The sequence below is a fragment of the Salmo salar genome, chromosome ssa01 (assembly GCF_905237065.1).
Source record: "Salmo salar chromosome ssa01, Ssal_v3.1, whole genome shotgun sequence".
NCBI lineage: Eukaryota > Metazoa > Chordata > Actinopteri > Salmoniformes > Salmonidae > Salmo > Salmo salar.
This window is the reverse complement of record NC_059442.1, coordinates 142,531,109-142,552,254: the sequence shown is the minus strand read 5'-3', so window position 1 is coordinate 142,552,254 and position 21,146 is coordinate 142,531,109. Positions and strand designations below refer to the sequence as shown.

Here is a 21,146-nt window from a genome sequence, read left to right as displayed (position 1 = left end):
AATACATTACGGCCTTTCTCTTGCATTTCAAAGATGATGTATTATCTTTTACCAGATCTATAGTGTTATATTCTACTACATTCCTTTCACATTTCCATAAACTTCAAAGTGTTTCCTTTGAAGTCATTTTTGATGAAAATAGAAAAAAAAGGGGCTAATCCTTAAGAGGTTTAAAGCTAATTTCCCACGATTCTACATATTCCGCCATGGAGCTGAGGATTTTTTTTTGCAGTTTTAAAGCGAGTTTCTTTTGCTCAAACAATAAAAAAAACGAATACTGCTAAATTGTTTTGGGAATGTTCCTTTCTCCCTGCAATCTAGTTTTCATTTTGGTGATTGTTAGTTCTCAGAGATTATATTATTTAAAATATATAGGTCCATTATCTTTTCTACATACTTTATATCTGGTTTTAGTCGTTTAAGTTTACACTTAGTTTTAATTATTTTTTACACTGTTTGCACTTAGGTGACCCGAAAAAACGCTTAGGCGTCCCGCCCAAGGATTACAATGGCAGAAAAATCCCTGGAGCAGGATACGAGGGCAAATGTTGCATTTTGACAGAGTTCCACAAATTTGTTTTCACTTTTGGGGGGGGATTCAAATTTTAAGCTCATGATCCTGTATTATTTTTTATGCCTTGGTTGGCATGCTGTACGGCTGAAACAAACCAATAGTTTCCTAAATTGCCACTAGTGGTTAGTATGGATCATTGAGGTTTTGTAGAATTCCTGCGCATTTAACACAGTTTGGAACAGGTTATACTAGCAGCATAACATACAGTACATACTGTATATCACTAGGTATAATGCTTTGTTTCTCTTTCATTCAGAATCAACTTTATTTAGCAAATCCTCAACTTTACTTCGAGTCAACAGAGGGTATGAGCAGGATGCCTAACAGGATGCGATACTGTTTGACAAAGGTCTTCTAGAATTGCGTTGTAAGGACTGTACCGTCTGTATACATCCACTTGGTGAATGTGTCTCACACTTTATGTAGGCTAATACTACATCAATATAGTTTATGATTATAGCTTTTAATCCTTAGTGGATTTTTTTTATTAACACATTTGTGAGTACTTTGCATGATTTGCCTAATTCTGTGCAATATAAAGTCAATGGAATTTGCGTTGATGAGAGATGGCAAAGAAGTGATGACCGGAGGGAAGGGAAGTCCACACAGACGAGGGTACGCTAATGTGAAGATGTCTGTAATGATACATGACATAATGTTCAATGAACTGAAGCAGTTTAAAATGAATAGGCTAAAACAGATTAGCACAATGTGTTGATTTCCGGTTAGTGATAAGCGTTAGTGTTAACGACGTACAGGATTTACCTCTGAAACATCCATTAAACAGATCATGTTTGCCTTTGTCACTTACAGTGTATATATATATATAGTAAATGCTGCGCGTCTGGAGAGGGGGCTTTGGTCACCATTATTTAGACATGCCACCACTAGCTGGCTCACGTATATGTAAAGCCGCTCACATCTCTTGTGCGAATTTGCTCATTTGGTTGAAGAAGAGGCATGAGAGTGTGAAACTGTGACCATTTGACACTTCAAGTCAGTGTATTCTACCTCATGTCCTGTCTCATTGCAGTAACGGCCTATAGTCTTAATCTTCTCATGTCCCAAATGACCATTCTATTGACTCTGAATGACTTTTCAGGACATTCAAGACAATGTGTACGTCCCACACAATGCATTAGCTGATAATCCAAAAACGACAACACCAAGCTGGATCCGGTGTAGTAGTGGCCACGACACCATTTTGCTCCTCCCTTCCTATAGGTATACACTTTTACAAGCACTTTGCTACACCCGCAATAACATCTGCTAAACACGTGTATGTGACCAATAAAATTGTATTTGATTTGAAGATCGTCAAGGATCTCAGCCAGCCGAGCCACAGCCTGTTCACCCCGCTACCATCTAGAAGGCGGAGACAGTATAGGTGAATCAAAGTTGGGACTGCGAGACAAACATTCTCTATCTCCAGGCCATCAGACTGTTAAATAGTTTCACTAGATGGCCATGGCCCAGTACCCTGCCCTGAACTTTAGTCACTGTTACTAGCCTTCTCTGGAGTAGAGTTTGTAAGGATTCAAAATATACTGATGCTGAGTAAAACATGAAGATGTAGCATGGTTCAAGCTCCTTTTCTCAAGGCCATTTAAAAATCATACTTGAACTAGTGCTAACAGGCATATTGGAATTGGTCTGATATTTCTGGCTTCATACATACTAGAGGCACAGTGTGTCATTACTATGTAGTTTGGTATTTGTACTGATTAACAATGCTTCCAAGAACAAGGACACATTCTTCATAAGCCCCCTGTCACATGATGAATTCGATAGATGGCTTAGACTAGAGCAAGACATGCATTACAATCTATAAATACATACTGCATGTATTTATAGGAGTCTGAAGGATTTGGCTAAGATATCAGTCCTTTGCATCATTATTGTTATAAAAAAGACAGGATCAGCTTCATAGGTGGTAAAAATCAGTATGTGTGTAAATAGAACACAATGCGATTGTATTGTATCTAAAAACCCTACCGTGGCACCATTTGCATAGCTGAACTAGTTTCCTTTTCAAATTTGTGCAAGTATATGTTTTTCTCACTTAATGGAGGCCAGTGAAACAATAGTCTTTTTACACATAACTATCCAGAGAAACTAGGTGACCGAAGTCCATTCCCTTAGGCACCCAGAGAAGTGCTTAAATAAACCCTCTTAACAATACTAGGCTCCAGAAACACCAGAAAAGCAGGAACAGAATGAAGGCTTGGAAATGGGGGATACCTAGTCAGTTGTACAACTGAATGTCTTCAACTGAAATGTCTTCCACATTTAACCCAACCCCTCTGAATCAGAGAGGTGCGGGGGGCTGCCTTAATCGACATCCACATCTTAAATGCCCAGGGAACAGTGGGTTGCCTTGCTCAGGGGCAGAGCGGCAGATTTTTACCTCGTCAGCTCAGGGATTTGATCCAACAACCTTTCGGGTTACTGGCCCAACGCTCTAACCACTAGGCAATCCTTGTCATAGATGAGGATTGGATTGGTTTCATTATTTGGGAATAGACATACACAGTCTAATCTGAAGGCTAAATGAGAGAAAGACTTGGCACTATCTGTTCCCTCCTTTAGCCTCCATCGCTTAAATGTACTTCCACTTCCTCTCTGTCTTCCACTGTGACTTAACTTTGAATAAAAGCCTAAGATTTGAAGCACTTCCCGAAAATAATGTGGTGACCCAGCTCTCAAATGGTTTGCCACATGCACAGTGATATTGCTGAAGGGAGAGACAGAGATACAGAGCACAAGTAAAATATATATATAATGTGTGAGCGTGTGAGTTGGCCAGTGGGGTGAGGGTAAACCTATGATTCTAATAAGTAAGATAAACAATAGCAGGGTCAGGGATAATTCCCTCAGTGCACTCATGGTTTAGCTTCCACTCATGAACTGTGGGCACTGTAGTGTGTGTGTGCGCGCGCACGCGCAGGCTTATGTGTTTGTGTGACTGTGGCGGTGTATGTGCGTGACAGGGAGAGAGAGACAGAGTGAAAGGAAAAGAAGGAGGGGAGGGAGGCTGGTAGAGAATTGAGGATTAAATTGTCTGACTCTGTGAACCTGCCGATCAGTAAAACACCATTCAGATTGGCAGTGCAGTCTATCTCTGTCACGTGCACACACACATGAGCATGCACACGCACGCACATACACCATCTTTTTCTCTAGATATGCTACTACACAGGAGGGTGCACTAGCTGACCCCCGGTGGAGTAGCCAAAGAGGGTTTACTGTTAGGATAATTCCCTCCATTAATGACCAAAGCCACTGTGTAGGACTTTCTACTCTATGCAATTGTCAGATCCTTTACTATGACAATCAATTTGATCTCACCCTCAGGCATTCAGTGATTCTGTTCCCAAAATCAATATGTTATGACTAATGAGTAGTACTGTGTTGGTTGGTTTACAGTGAGAGGCGAGGAGAGAGTAGAAACAGGGAAGCATCATAAATGTAGCCTATATAAGTTACAGCATTCCCTGTGACAGGGTGAAACTTAAATTACATCAAATTAAAAGTTGTCCTCAAGGGATGAGAGAAGAATTCAAGTCTGAGCAAGTGAGGCTTGAGGATGAAATGGAAGTGACTGCTCTTCTCTAATGATGTATCTACATGGAGGAAAAGAGGAGATTGCTGTGACTTGTGTTAGTTATAAGAACTTTTTTTCTAAAGATATTTTATGATATGTTTGGTCATATAAAGCTTACAAAGCCCTATATGTTAAACGTTATGAAATATAAGTTGCTTAGTCAGTTAAAACACTTTCATTTATGGAATATAGCTGTGATACAATGTTCTAATCTACAATGTATCATAAGCCTATTACTATGTATAAACATTATTGTAAACATCTTGGATAAAGACTGCCTCTCTTTTTTTAAACAATTAGACCCACATGTAGGGTAAACACACACATATTTCCTCACTCATAAAGTGGGTAGGGTATGAATCCTTGGGCTAATAACGTCCGGCTCTATGAATAACAAAAGCACAACTCAAACTTCTGCCTTCCACAAGCTCCTACCAATAAGCGCACGGCAATTCTGACGATGACCAATGGCTGCGTCCCTAGACAAATCTGCGCAGACGTTTGAAGGACTGTCCAGTTGAAAGAAAGTATCCTGGAGCTGCAAATCCGGAGAGGGAAAGCAGTGTTTCGTCAATGGAAGGCATAAAGACAAGTTGGTAGAATTTCTAATCAATTTTGAAAAATATAGTAGGCTAGGCTTATTACAAACGAATAGTTGTTGTATCACGCGCACATGAATAAGACTTTATAACCACGTTATAAGATATATCTTGGTGAGGTTTGAGTTTGCCATTATTCAGCTCAACGATTGATAAATGAATGGCTCTGATAGTGACTGATCGGAGCTGCAAATTGAACGGGTCATCGACAATTTACGGTAGGATTGGCACAAGAAGAGAAGGCAAGACAAGCAAAACCGGTAAAATGCAGCCTAAAGACACGGAATATTCAACAGATGGGTTACCCAAAGCATTTTTACACAGTTTGAGGACACTCTTTGACATCCTTGATGACGGGAAGCGAGGGTATGTGCACATATCGGAGATTGAGAGTCGATGGCAAGGGGCAGATACTCATGATTTGCCCGGCGGGGTGCTGGAGTGCCTGAGGCGGATGGCCCCACCGCATGGTTGCCTGACATTTGAGCGCTTCGTGGCGGGGTTGCGATACTCCATGCTGAACCCGGACAACAACAACCAAATGAAGGGCCAGTCTGCCGTGCACCCGGAACACCCGCACTCTAAACAGCACCATCTGCCAGCGCAAAAACCAGCCCCGCTCTCTGCCTGCTCTGTCGGAACTCGGATTGAAAACAAAGTTATTCCACTGGATCCGAGCAACGGGACCAACCATACACATCACAACCGCGCGTCCTCACTTCAGAGTCGGTCCAGACATGAGGAGGGGAACACTGGATACCCAGTCACCTCTGCCGCAGGTGGCCCCATGCGGTACACCAATGCGGGTTATGAGAGATCAGGCAGAAGTTTGGAACGGATTCCCATTGTGCTCGATAACGGTTCGTATCGAGCAGATTCGGTTCGAATGGTGAAGCAAGCGCATCCACAGCAGAGTCGGGTGAGGTCCATAGAGTCCCTTGCGCTCGAGTCACCAAACCTCCAAAAACCAAGTAAGTTTGAATGTCACTCTTGATTGATTTCACATGGTGATAAATTAAATATCTGAATGAGTATTGAGTGGGTCTGCAGGAGAGATGAATTATCTAAATCAGGACCAGTCATCCATCTCTCTCTCTCGCTGTCTCTCTCCATGGGTGTATTTTGTTTCTCACTAGGGTAAGCGATCAGGAAAGACTCAAGGATGTAATGCTCATTGATCGTCTCTCAGTAATAAGATAAAGTGGGTTGTAAACAGGTCAGGACTATTCTGCTGCCTCAGTCTCATTGACCCAGCTGTGGACATAGAGGAGTATGAAACACACACACGAGCACTTATCATCGCCATACCAGACACACAGACATCCTCTCACTAAACCTCTGCAGCACAACAGGTTAAGTTCCAGGTTACAAAATGTTTAGCATCAAACTAAATCAGTGGTGTAAAGTACTTAAGTTAAAATACATTAAAGTATCTACTTAAGTTGCTTTTTGAGATATCTGTACTTAACGATTTATATTTTTGACTGCTTTTACTTAACTACATTTCTTAAGAAAATAATGTACTTTTTACTCCATACATTTTCCCTGACACCAAAAGTAGTCATTACATTTTGAATGCTTAGCAGGACAGGAAAATGGCCCAAGTCACACAATTATCAAGAGAACATCCCTGGTCATCCCTACTGCCTCTGATCCTCTGGGCACACTAAACACACATGCTTAGTTTGTAAATTATGTCTGTGTGTTGGAGTGTGCCCCTGGCTATCTGTACATTTTAAAAACACTAAAATGGTGCCTTCTGGTTTGCTTAATATAAGGAATTTGAAATTATTTATACTTTTACTTTTAATTTTGATACTTAAGAATATTTTAGCAAATACATTTACTTTTGATAGTTAAGTATTTTTAAAACCAAATACTTTTAGACTTTTATTCAAGTAGTATTTTACTGGGTGACTTTCACTTTTACTTGAGTCATTTTATATTAATGTATCTTTACTTTTACAGAAGTAGGACAATTGGGTACTTTTTCCACCACTGGACTAAGTGTCAGCTGCCCTCTGAGCTCTTGATGCATGCAGTCTCGCAGGTTGACGTTTATTGTCATGAATCTTGCCCTGGAGGCAGAACTGAGCGATTTCCTCTAGATGGGTCAGCTGCAAAGTCAATATTGGCTATGTGTGATCCACCGCCTCCATTCGGTCTTATGTAGACTAGTAACATTTAAAATTGCTTTTGTTTTTTTACATTGGATAAAAGTAGTGATTCAGAGCTACAAAATTGTATATCATACACTGCAGTTGAGGAACAATGAGAAAGTAATTCTGCTTTGAAAGTTGATAAACTTGTAACCCCACTTTTGAGAAAATGTCCCTTGAATGTTTTGGTACACCTACTGGAGAGCTCGTCTTTGTCTACACCTATTCAGCATCGTTCACACACCCTTAAGCCTTAGCCCCACCTATCTCTTTACAAAACTCCAAGTAAAAATACACTTCATCTAGTACTTGGCCTATATCCTAATCTGACTTTGAAAGTGTCCAGATAAAAATATTTTATTTATATTTTATAATTAGCCTATTAGATGATGCTTACCCAGACACTAGTCTAAATTGATGGGTCATGTGAAAGAAATGCTCTAACCACCCCCAACCACATCTAGAAAAGTGGAGGGGTCACTATTGTCTAGACATGTACAGTACACATGTTCATGATATGCAATAGATGTCCGTAAGCACCCCCAGGCATACCTGGCTAACTTGATGGGTCATGTAATCATTCTCTTGCGAAGTAGAGTCTTTTGTTTAGACATGTAGCCAGTTAGCTAGCTAAACAATGAACCATAATCCCAGCCCATAGCTACAGTACAAATGGATTGTCATAGCTAGCCACTATGCATGAAATGCTAGAGTATGAATCTGCAGGTAGCTAAAACGAACCAACTAGGGTCAATGTTAGCTAGCTAGCTAACATTAGGCTATAACTAGCAATGCACATGGCTTTCTGAGATACAAATAATATTACTACACTGATCATACTTGTAATGTTAGCTAGCTAGCCAGCAAGCTAATGTTTGCTAGCTAACTAACAGTATTTTAAAATTTTATATAACCTTTATTTAACTAGGCAAGTCAGTTAAGAACAAATTCTTATTTACAATGACGGCCTACCCCGGGCAAACCTGGACGATGCTGGGCCAATTGTGCGCCGCCCTGGCTAGTGGAAAGATTTCTGTCTTTTTCCGTAGCTAAACTAACTAGATTCGTAATCCAACAATTCATATTTACAGATGGCATACAAGTTTGTTATTAAGGCACATTAAAGTTTGCATGTTTCAGAAGGCATTTCTGCCAAAAAATGCATTTTGATAAAATTCAAATGCCTCTCCTGTGAAGTAGTGACTTCTGCCATTTTTTATTGAACCTTTATTTAACTAGGCAAGTCAGTTAAGAACAAATTCTTATTTACAAGGACAGCCTACGAACAGTGGGTTAACTGCCTTGTTCAGGGGCAGAATGACAGATTTTCACCTTGTCAGCTCGGGGATTTGATCCAACAACCTTTTGGTTGCTGGCGCAATACTCTAACCACTAGGCTACCTGCCGCACCAAATACGGTTCGATTATTGAAACGAGTCACATATTGTAACAATTCATGTAAACAAACATTTTGTTTTTGGTCGTAATTTAAGGTTAAGGTTAGGCATAAGGTTAGCAGTGTGGTTAAGGTTAGGGTTAAGGTTAGTGTTAGGTTTAAAATCAGATTTTATTACTTTGTGGCTGTGCCAGCTAGTGACCACTATGCAGAGCTGCCTCCAAGGCAAGATTCATGACAATAAATGCCAACCTGCTGCAGTCTCATTCATACCTTAGTCATCCATATAAGTTCCAGGCAGTTTGTGGTTATACAGTTTGTTTTTGATTTGTTGATCTCGTCAGGCTGATTAGGGATTACATGTCCTTACTTAAATATACATAAGAAACAACTTTTCGGTTATAGTCACAATTCTCTTAACCGTTAGGTTACCTGCCGCATCAGCTCCATACCAATTCCATCATGCATTGCACAGTGGAGTGAACACACTATAAAAAGTGATTTGAATTTAAAAGGAATTGCGTCAACTGGTTACAATTACATGAGTTAGGTTTTCTCAATTGAAAAAAACTACATTTGTTGAAACCAAATCTATGACTCAATGCCAACTGTTATATTTCATTATTAACAAACCTACAGTATGTTTCAAGTTGCAACCTGTTTCTTTAAACACTCAACTTACAAAAAAATGTTATAAATGCAAATGATTACAGTATATAAATAACACATTTTAGTTGATTTTTCACTTTGGAATCACCTATCTACATTTCTTCAATTTGGTTACAAGCAGTTACATCAATTTATTGTTAATCAAGATATTAAGTTGGTTCCATAACATGAAATAATGACACTTTCTTTGCATAAGACTTTCAAATGAACTGGTTAAAATATTGTAACCAAATGGTGACCATCTCATTAGTCTACTCATATCCACTCATTTTGCATCATCATGATGATGTTGCCGGTGACACTTTGCTTCTTGAAAGTCCAATACCTTAAAATCTTGACTGCTGACATGCAAAACATTTTGGGACTGTATCAACAGTGGACTAATGAAAAAGATACCAAAAGTTAGTTTTTGAGTGGATTTTCCATTTAAGATTCAGTGCTGGCAGTCAACATATAATAATAAAAAACTGAACACATTACCTGGAATGACATTCACCCTCACAGGTGGCCAAAAATAACAAACTGAAAGCCACAGCCCCAATAGGCCACGCCTCCAACTCTTCTGATAGGCTGCTGCCACTACATTGCACGCACCGCTATGCAATGTGAATGTGCATGACGTGTTGAAAACAATTTAGAATCTTTCATTCAATAAAAAAAAAAATGACATTGATCTGTCAACGTCGTTATTTGATTTCAGACTAATTGAATAGAATAGGTTGAAAGAACCAAAGCGTAATTTTGGATCATACCAATCAGAAAAAGCACTTCAGATGAAGAACTGTGCCGTCTTACTTTTTACAGTGCATGACAAGTACTGTGCAATAGGAACCATTTTGAGTCAGCTAATTGATTCCCAGCAACAGATCTTTTGATCACATCCTTTCATTTAGTGTGAAGGTGCCTACTCTGAGCTTGTCATCACAGCCTTGTAACTTCTAATTTGACCTCACCTACACACATGCTAACACCAAACCTAACCCTACACTACACACATACTGCTAGTGTCAGTGTTTATGGACAGCTCTCTTCAATAATGTAGCTGTTTGTTCTCTCCCTCTATGTGAAGATGATAAGACCAGCCACACCGCTGCTGTACATTTTCTAGCCCTGGAACCACTGGAACCACTGCCAAATTGCCACATTAGAACAGAGAACCAGAGCCCACAGCTAGGGGCCACAGCTAGGGGTCAATCCTTCCACACTCGCTGGTATTTTACTAATGGGTGAGCTCAGCTAACTAACCACCATTATTTCAAAGCCCTGGTATGCCTTTTAAATCTCTCCGCTCCAGTGAAGAGTGTGTAACTGGCCTCCAGCTTGTCCAGCGTGAGTCACAGATCATGTCTCAAATTCCTCAGGATGCTTAGCCAGAGTTTTGAATGGGGTCTGGACTGCTGCTAACAGGATCATCAGCCCACATTTCCTGGTCCTTTCCTGGTCATTTTCTGTCCTTTCCTGGTTCCCTCATTAGACTGGCCTGTGTTCACCGAGGTCGGGAAAGCCATGGAGAAAATCCTGCTTTGTCACATGCATCACGCAAGCTCTCTCTCTCTCTCTCTCTCTCTCTCTCTCTCTCTCTCTCTCTCTAATGGCCTTGCTAAATCCAAGCCTGTCTGTCTGTATAACTGGGAATGTCTGAAGCTATAACTGTGACATGTCCATGTCCGTGAAGAAGCAGCCTGGAGGCCCTGGCTAGCTACCTTCGTCAGTGCCACAGAGCCACTGTACATGCGATTGGAAAGTGTGGTGAATGGTGATGTTAACTCCCCCAGCAAACCCGCTGGATTAGCGCAGATTACCACATGCAGGGTAATTGAGGCACGGCAGCTGTGAAATCCTGCCCACCCCTGAAGAAGCGGCCATTACCCTGCACTCCCTCTCTCTCTGGCACCCTATTCTCTACATAGTGCACTATATAGGGAATAGAGTGACATTTAGGATGCAGTCTCTTCTTGGGGGATGTCCAAAACCATGGATAGAGGTCACGGCTGCCGCTGTGGTACTCAGTGAAGAGGCTGATGTGGTATTGGAGCAGGGTAATGGGCCAGCGGCTGGTGCTGGATTGTGGGCTATGGTTTACAGAGCTGCTGACCCCAATGCTTTAGTGTCCTGCCAAGGTTATGCTGAATTAAAGGCATAATAACAATTATCACTCCTCTGGAGCACTGGATAATAATTCCCACGCTTTTAAAGGCAGCTTCTGGACAGCATCACTGTGTGGGTGAAATTACATCCATGCTATACGATGCTCTAAACATTAGGAAAGATTTAACATTTTTCATGGCTGCAGTTCCTGCTGTTCTATCTCTGTGTAGCTGAGCAGTGAGCTGTAGGCAGTCAGACAGGCGGAGGAGGCTGTGTGGAAGAGGTTGGACAGAGAGAGAGAGAGAGAGAGAGAGAGAGAGAGAGCCTGTCAGAGCTTGCCTTCCTGACCTGTCTGACTGCAGATTAGCTGTGAGGAACAACTCACCTCAGGAAAAACTGGCTCTGGAGCCAGACAGACACACACACACACACACACACACACACACACACACACACACACACACACACACACACACACACACACACACACACACACACACACACACACACACACACACACACACACACACACACACACACACACACACACACACACACAAAACAGGGGAGGTGCAGAGTACAGGAGGGACATTCTTTGTCAGCCGTTACTGCTCAAGACAACATGACATCACCTGTGGATGGATGGAGCAATAGAAACTGCTATGAAGACACCCCTCAACTTCCTGGAATGTTATTCATTCACAGCACAACAGAGTTAGGAATGTAGCAGAGGCATAGTCAGTGCCGTATGTGATCATGTCAATATTTCCATCAACACTGAGGTTATAATAGACAATGCTACAGTAAATGTAAAACTATTGTTAGCCTTCTATCCAAGCGTTAAAGAGACTATAATGAGGGCAAATAAAATGACCCGAGTCTAGATCGGTTGAGTGTGATAGAATAAGCCTACAGGTTCCCCGTGGGTCACCATCTTATCTTCAGCTGAGCAGCATTCATGCTCTGTAGGGCAGATTCTGACCCTGATATGATGATTTCAATACTAACTAACTATCTTTCTTACTGTCTCTCTCACTGTCTCGCTCTTTCTCTTCTCTATGCTCTCTCTCACTGACTGGCTCTTTCTCACATGCTCCCTCAACCTAACCTCTCCTCTGCTGTACAATCAAAACCATTTTTCATCACAATTTCTTGCTGCTGGAATGGAAAAACAACACCTGTTGTGTTTATGTGTTCAGACCAAATGGGAAATGGCACATCGACAGGTGAAACCATTGCAATTAGCAATGCTGTTATAAGATGTGCAAATGAGGCTTACATACACCGGTAAACAATATCCTCTTTGGGTGGCAGAGTCCAACTTGAAGACTATCTAGAAACACTAAACTAGGGGCTTTACATATTTCCCCTTACATATTTGGCCACTCTGAACCCCACATACTTCTGCCCTCAAGGAATTATATCCAGTTACCGATTAACAGGATTTCTGGGAGTCATGATACAACATGGAAGAGTATCATGTTTGTTCTGCTCTGTTATCTACTATCACCTGAACTTGCATTTTCTTCTCATCTCCCCCCTCAGAATTGTAATTTGTCCACATTCAATACAACCAGAGAGAAACCTCTTTTCTCTCAGTTGATATTGGTTAGCAGGGAGGTTAGCTTCCTCGTGTGGCAACCATAGGCACTGCAGGATGTCTCTCACACAAAATCAAATCAAATTGTATTTGTCACATGTGCTGAATACAATAGGTGTAGACCTTACAGTGAAATTCTTATTTACAAGCCCTTAACCAACAATGCAGTTTTAAGAAAATCAATGAGTCAATGTGCGGGGGCACAGGTTAATCGAGGTAATTGAGGTAATATGTACATGTAGGTAGAGGTAAAGTAACTATGCATAGATATTAAACAGAGAGTAGCAGCAGCATAATGCAAATATGGGACGACAATGCAAATAGTCCAGGTAGCCATTTGATTAGCTGTTCAGGAGTCTTATGGCTTGGGGGTAGAAGCTGTTAAGAAGCCTTTTGGACCTAGACTTGGCAATCCGGTACCGCTTGCTGGAGACTTTGGCAAATGTTATGGGGTTCCTCTAACACCGCCTGGTATAGAGTTCCTGGATGACAGGAAGCTTGGCCACAGTGATGTACTGGGCCTTATGCACTATCCTCTGTAGTGCCTTGCGATCGGAGGCCGAGCAGTTGCCATACCAGTTGGTGATGCAACCAGTCAGGATGCTCTTGATGGTGCAGCTGTAGAACTTTTTGAGGATCTGAGGACCCATACAAATCTTTTCAGTCTCCTGAGGGGGAATAGGACATGTCGTGCCCTCTTCACGACTGTCTTGGTGTGTTTGGACCATGATAGTTCATTGGTGATGTGGACACCAAGGAACTTGAAGCTCTCAACCTGCTCCACTACAGCCCCGTCGATGAGAATGGGGGCGTGCTTGGTCCTCCTTTACCTGTAGTCCACATTCTTCTCCTTTGTCTTGATTACGTTGAGGGAGAGGTTGTTATCCTGGCACCACACTGCCAGGTCTCTGACCTCCTCTCTATAGGCTGTCTCATCGTTGTCAGTGAGACACACACACACTCACAAGATTTGGGGTGGATTTGTGGTGATAATGTGTTAGTCTGATGTTATCTCTGGTGATTCTAGGCTGGGAGACACAGTTCAGTTCTATCATACAGTGGCAATAAAAAGTATGTGAACCCTTTGGAATTACCTGTATTTCTACATAAATTGGTCATCAAGTTTGATCTGATCTTCATCTAAGTCACAACAATAGACAGACATACTGTGCTTAAACTAATAACACACAAATTATTGTATTTTTGTTGTCTATATTGAATACATAATTTAAACATTCACAGTGTAGGTTGGAAAAAGAATGTGAACCCCTAGGCTAATGACTTCTCCAAAAGCTAATTGGAGTCAGGAGTCAGCTAACCTAGAGTCCAATCAATGAGACGAGATTGGAGATGTTGGTTAGAGCTGCCTTGCCCAATAAAAAACACTCACAAAATTTGAGTTTACTATTCAAACTATTCAAATTTGCCTGATGTGAACCATGCTTCAAACAAAAGAGATCTCAGAATACCTAAGATTAAGAATGGTTGACTTGCACAAAGCTGGAAAGGGTTACAAAAGTATCTTTAAAAGCCTTGATGTTCATCAGTCCACGGTAAGACAAATTGTCTATAAATGGAGAAAGTTCAGCACTGTTGCTACTCTCCCTAGGAGTGGCCGTCCTGCAAAGATGACTGCAAAAGCACAGCGCAGAATCCTCAGTGAGGTTTAGAAGAATTCTTGAGTGTCAGCTAAAGACTTACAGAAGTCTCTGGAACATGCTAACATCTCTGTTGGCGAGTCTACGATACGTAAAACACTAAACAAGAATGGTGTTCATGGGAGGACACCACTGACCAGCAGAGGGAGTAATTGTATTAGTTTTGGTCAGGATGTGGCAGAGGGTTTGTGTTGTGTGTAGGTTCTAGGTAGGTTTTCTATGTGTAGGTTGGGTGCTGGACTCTCAATTGGAGGCAGGTGTTTCTAGTTGCCTCTGATTGGGAGTCCTATAAACAGGTGTGTGTTTTTCTTTGTGGTTGTGGGTAGTTGTTTGTGAGCACTGCTTTTGTTTAGCCTGCCACACTGGTCTTATCGTGAGTATTGTTTATTGTTTTTTCCTGTGGATGCTTTACTCGTGTTTTATTAAAAAGATGAGTATCCACATTCCCGCTGCGTATTGGTCCTCCCTTCAACACAACGACATTATTTGTGACAGAACTACCCACCATACCAGGACCAAGCAGCGGAGGAATTCTGGTGAGGACTGGGGAACACGGCGGGTAAGGGAGCCCGAGAGGCAGCCCCAATAAAACATTTTGGGGGGGCACAAGGGCTGTTTGGCGGGGCGAGGTTGGAGACCCAGGCCAGCTCCCCGTACCCTTTTTGGACAGAAACAGACTGGACAGGTCCCGTGCTTTGGGGTAGGTGCTGTGGTGAGGCCTGGTATTTTCAGGCCGGTATGCGCAGTACCAGTGCCCCGCATGTGCCAGGGGAGAGTGGGCATCGAGCCTGAAGAGGTGATGTCAACCCTGCGCTCGAGACCGCCAGTGCGCCTCTACGGTCCAATGTTTCCCGCTACACGCACTAGCCTTGAGGTGCGTGTCTCCAGGCTGGCACGTCCTGTACCAGCCCCACGCATCAGGCATCTAGTGCGTCAGCCCAGTCTCGCCAGTCAGGAGTCGCCAGAGCTGCCCGCCAGTCAGGAGTCGCCAGAGCTGCCCGCCTGTCCTCCGGCCCAGCCCGAGCTGCCCGCCTGTCCTCCGGCCCAGCCCGAGCTGCCCGCCTGTCCTCCGGCCCAGCCCGAGCGGCCCGCCTGTCCTCCGGCCCAGCCCGAGCGGCCCGCCTGTCCTCCGGCGCAGCCATCGGCGCCACCTAAGTGGGCGACGCCGAAGGTGGAGCGAGGTCCACGTCCCGCAACTGAGCCGCCTCCTATATAGGTGGGGAGGGGGGGTGTAGCACAGTGCCGTCGTTGACGGCAGCCACCCTCCCTTCCCTCCCTTTAGTTTAGGGGGATATTTTTTGTTGTTTGGGGGTTTTTGTCTTTTCTTGGGGGGGGTACTGTCACGTCCTGGCCAGCAGAGGGAGTAATTGTATTAGTTTTGGTCAGGATGTGGCAGAGGGTTTGTGTTGTGTGTAGGTTCTAGGTAGGTTTTCTATGTGTAGGTTGGGTGCTGGACTCTCAATTAGAGGCAGGTGTTTCTAGTTGCCTCTGATTGGGAGTCCTATAAACAGGTGTGTGTTTTTCTTTGTGGTTGTGGGTAGTTGTTTGTGAGCACTGCTTTTGTTTAGCCTGCCACACTGTTCTTGTCGTGAGTATAGTTTTTTCCTGTGGATGCTTTACTCGTGTTTTATTAAAAAGATGAGTATCCACATTCCCGCTGCGTATTGGTCCTCCCTTCAACACAACGACATTATTTGTGACAATTGCTGCACGTCGGAAGTTTGCAATAGTCACCTGGATGTTCCACAGCACTACGGGCAGAATATTTTGTGGACAGATGAAACTACAGTTGAGTTGTTTGGAAGGAACACAACACTATGTGTGGAGAAAAAAAGGCACAGCACACCAACATCAAAACCTCATCCCAACTGTAAAGTATGGTGGAGGGAGCATCATGGTTTGGGGCTGCTTTGCTGCCTTAGGGCCTGGACAGCTTGCTATCATTGACGGAAAAATGAATTCCCAAGTTTATCAAGACATTTTCTAATAAAATAAAATAAAATTGTATTTGTCGCATGCGCCGAATACAACAGTAAAATGTAAAACCTTACAGTAAAATGCTTACTCACAAGCCCTTAACCAACAATGCCGTTTTAAGAAGTAAAAAATCATTAAAAAGCAGCAGTAAAATAACAATAGCGAGGCTATATACAGGGGGCACCAGTATAGAGTCAATGTGCGGGGGCACCGGTTAGTCAAGGTAATTGACGTAATATATACACGTGCGTAGAGTTATTAAAGTGACTTATGCATAGATAATAACAGAGAGTAGCAGCAGCATAAAAGAGGAGGGGGGGGGAATGCAAATAGTCTGGGTAGCCATTTGATTGGATGTTCAGGAGTCTTATGGCTTGGGGGTAGAAGCTGTTTAAAAGCCTCTTGGTCCTAGACTTGGCACTCCGGTACCGCATGCCGTGTGGTAGCAGAGGGAACAGTCTATGGCTAGGGTGGCTGGAGTCTTTGACAATTTTTTGGTCCTTCCTCTGACATCACCTAATATAGAGGTCCTGGATGGCAGGAAGCTTGGCCCCAGTGATGTACTGGGCCGTACGCACTACCCTCTTGCGGTCGGAGGCCAAGCAGTTGCCATACCAGGCAGTGATTCAACCAGTCAGGATGCTCTCGATGGTGCAGCTGTAGAACCTTTTGAGGATCTGAGGACCCATGCCAAATCTTTACAGTCTCCTGAGGGGGAATAAGTTTTGTCGTGCCCTCTTCACGACTGTCTTGGTGTGCTTGGGCCATGTTAGTTTGTTGGTGATGTGGACACCAAGGAACTTGAAGCTCTCAACCTGCTCCATTACAGCCCCGTTGATGACTCCTTTTCCTGTAGTATACAATCATCTCCTTATTCTTGATCACATTGAGGGAGAGGTTGTTTTCCTGGCACCACACTGCCAGGTCTCTGACCTCCTCCATATAGGCTGTGTCGTTGTTGTTGGTGATCAGGCCAACCACTGTTTTGTCATCGGTAAACTTAATGATGGTGTTGGAGTCGTGCCTGGCCGTGCCGTCATGAGTGAACAGGGAGTACAGGAGGGGACTGAGCATGCAGAAAGTCCAGGATCCAGTTGCAGAGGGAGGTGTTTAGTCCCAGGGTCCTTAGCTTAGTGATGAGCTTTGAGGGCACTATGGTGTTGAACGCTGAGCTGTAGTCAATGAATAGCATTCTCACATAGATGAAAGGGCAGTGTGGAGTGCAATGTGAAAGGGCAGTGTGGAGTGCAATAGAGATTACATCATCTGTGGATCGGTTGAGGCGGTATGCAAATTGGAGTGGGTCTAGGGTTTCTGGGATAATGGTGTTGATGTGAGCCATGACCAGCCTTTCAAAGCACTTCATGACTACAGATGTGTGTGCTACGGGTCAGTAGTCATTTAGGCAGGTTACCTTAGTGCTCTTGGACACAGGGACTATGGTGGTCTGCTTGAAACATGTTGGTATTACAGACTCAGACAGGGAGAGGTTGAAAATGTCAGTGAAGACACTTGTCAGTTGGTCATCGCATGCTCAGAGTACATGTCCTGGTAATCCGTCTGGCCCTGCGGCTTTGTGAATGTTGACCTGTTTAAAGGTCTTACTCAAATCGGCTGCGGAGAGCGTGATCACACAGTCGTCCAGAACAGCTGATGGTCTCATGCATGTTTCAGTGTTACTTGCCTCGAAGCGAGCATAGAAGTTATTTAGCTCGTCTGGTAGGCTCGTGTCACTGGGCAGCTCTCAGCTGTGCTTCCCTTTGTAGTCTGTAATAGTTTGCAAGCCCTGTCACATCCGATGAGTGTCGGAGCCGGTGTAGTATGATTCGATCTTTGTCCTGTGTTGAAGCTTTGCCTGTTTGATGATTCGTCGGAGGGCATAGCAGGATTTCTTATAAGCTTCCGGGTTAGAGTCCCGCTCCTTGAAAGCGGCAGCTCTACCCTTTAGCTCAGTGCGAATGTTGCCTGTAATCCATGGCTTCTGGTTGGGGTATGTACGGTCACTGTAGGGACGACGTCATCGATGCACTTATTGATGAAACCAGTGACCGATGTGGTGTACTCCTCAATGCCATCGGAATAATCCCGGAACATTTTCCAGTCTGTGCTAGGAAAACAGTCCTGTAGCTTAGCATCTGCTTCATCTGACCACTTTTGTATTGACCGAGTCACTGATGCTTCCTGCTTTAATTTTTGCTTGTAAGCAGAATTAGGAGGATAGAATTATGGTCAGATTTTCCAAATGGAGGGCGAGAGCTTTGTACACGTCTATGTGTGTGGATGTGGTAAATGTGGTTTAGAGTTTTTTTCCCCATCTGGTTGCACATTTAACATGCTGATAGAAATTAGGTAAAACAGATTTAGGTAAAACAGATTTAATTTTCCTGTTTGGTTATGGCGGCATACAGCTCGTTGTGCGGTTTTAGTGTCCAGCATCGGTCTGTGGTGGTATGTAGACAGCTACAAAAAATACAGATGAAATTTTCTAGGTAGATAGTGTGGTTTACAGCTTATCATGAGATACTCTACCTCAGGCGAGCAAAACCTTGAGACTTGCTTAGATATCGTGCACCAGCTTTTGTTTACAAATATGCATAGACTGCTGTTCTATCCTGCCGATGCAGTGTGTAACCCGCCATCTGTATGTTAATCATGTTGTTGTTCAGCCACAACTCGGTGAAACATAAGATATTACAGTTTTTAATGTCCCGTTGGTAGGATATATGTGCATTTAGCTCGTCCAATTTATTTTCCAGCGATTGTGCGTTGGTCAGTAGTATGGATGGCAAGGACAGATTAGCCACTCGTCGGCGGATCCTCACAAAGCAGCCTGATCTCTTTCCGCGATATCTTTTCCGTCTCTTTCTCCTGTGAATGACGGGGATGATGGCCTGTTCGGGTGTCTGGAGTAAATCCCTCTCGTCCGACTCATTAAAGAGAAATTCTTCATCCATTTCAAGGTGAGTAATCGCTCTTCTGATTTCCAGAGGCTCTTTTCGGTCATAAGAGACGGTAGCAGCAACATTATGTACAAAATAAGTTAAAAAAAATGTGAAAAAACAAACAAAATAGCATGGTTGGTAAAGAGCCTATGTAACGGTAGCCATCCTTTCTGGCGCCATTACATGTTGCAGGAGAATGTTAGGCTATCTGTCTGCCAATTGAAGCTCAACAGAAGTTGGGTGATGCAACAGGACAACTACGCAAAACACAGACGTAACAACAGAATGGCTTCAACAGAATAAAATACGCCTTCTGGAGTGGCCCAGTCAGAGTCCTGACCTCAACCCGATTGAGATGCTGTGGCATGACCTCAAGAGAGCGGTTCACACCAGACATCCCAAGAATATTGCTGAACTGAAACAGTTTTGTAAAGAGGAATGGTCCAATTCCTCCTGACCGTTGTGCAGGTCTGATCCAAAACTACAGAAAACATTTGGTTGAGGTTATTGCTGCCAAAGGAGAGTCAACCAGTTATTAAATCCAAGGGTTCACATACTTTTTCCACCCTGCACTGTGAATGTTTACATGGTGTGTTCAATAAAGACATGAAAACGTATAATTGTTTGTGTGATATTAGTTTAAGCAGACTGTGTTTGTCTATTGTTGTGACCTAGATCAAGATCAGATCAAATTGTATGACCAATTTATGCAGAAATCCAGGTATTTCCAAAGGGTTCACATACTTTTTCTTGCCACTGTAGATACAAACCTTCATCCACTGAACACAACAGAGTGAGTCAGAACTTCTCTCGTCTCTGGCTTTCATGTCCACCAAGCTCTATGTATTTGATACTAACATTATATAAGAACAAAGATACCCAAACACTAACATGTACCTAATGTTTATGTTATTCCTTACAGCAAATGGTCATGTTTTCATTTGATGTGTTAGGTGATGGGTACCCAGAAGAATATACAGAGTTCCAACAGTATTGGGACAGTGACACATTTTTCTTGTTGTTTTGGCTCTGTACTCCAGCACTTTGGGTTTGAAATGATACAATGACTATGAGGTTAAAGTGCAGACTGTCAGCTGTTATTTGAATGAATCTTAAATAATGACGAGTGAGAAAGTTACAGACGCACAAGTATCATACCCCAAAGACATGCTAACCTCTCACCATTACAATAACAGGGAGGTTAGAATTATTTGAAGGGGTATGATATTTGTGCATCTGTAACTTTCTCACTCATCATTATTCATGATTCATTCAGGATTATCCGTAATCATGGTAGCATCCACATGAATGTAGAAGTGTTTAGAAACATATTCTATTCTTATTTACAATAAAAGTGATTCCAAAATGACACAATACATTATTTACCATTAATTTCTATTTGGCACAAAATAATCTGAAACACAAATAAAACAAGCAACATTTCCATAGACATATGGAAATATCGGCTCTATCCAAAATTACAACCAACTAGTTGCAGCATTACCACAAGAAATGGAGGAGGCAGGTAGTAGGGGGAAAAAGTAAGGAACTTGTCTGTCGGGCCTGCATTAAAGACCAAAATTGGTTAAAGAAAACTGTGATAAATAAAAATATATACCAGTTTCATTTAAGGACCAAAAAATTGACAGCTGTCCCATATAAATTGCAAAATAGTTGGGAACAGATTTTCCATGTACCGATTCCATGGCACATGGTTTATGAATTGACATGCAAAATGACGCCGGATTTAAAACGTAGAATTTTTCTATTTAAATGATTATACAAAATTCTTGCAACCAATAGAATGTTATATACAGTGGGGAGAACAAGTATTTGATACACTGCCGATTTGGCAGGTTTTCCTACTTACAAAGCATGTA

At 42.7% G+C, this 21,146-nt stretch overlaps 1 protein-coding gene across 2 annotated transcripts in view; it reads left to right on the top strand.

Annotated features, from left to right (window-relative positions):
* Nucleotides 1–4,703: 4,703 nt before the first annotated feature.
* The window catches only part of LOC106566787 (suppressor APC domain-containing protein 2), a 28,843-nt gene continuing 12,400 nt past the window's right edge, over nt 4,704–21,146 (top strand). For both annotated transcript variants that reach the window (XM_014135188.2, XM_014135178.2), the window contains exon 1: nt 4,704–5,748. In XM_014135188.2, coding sequence (XP_013990663.1) covers nt 4,938–5,748 — 811 coding nt within the window. In that variant the 5' untranslated portion in view covers nt 4,704–4,937. The remainder of the gene's footprint in view (nt 5,749–21,146) is intronic.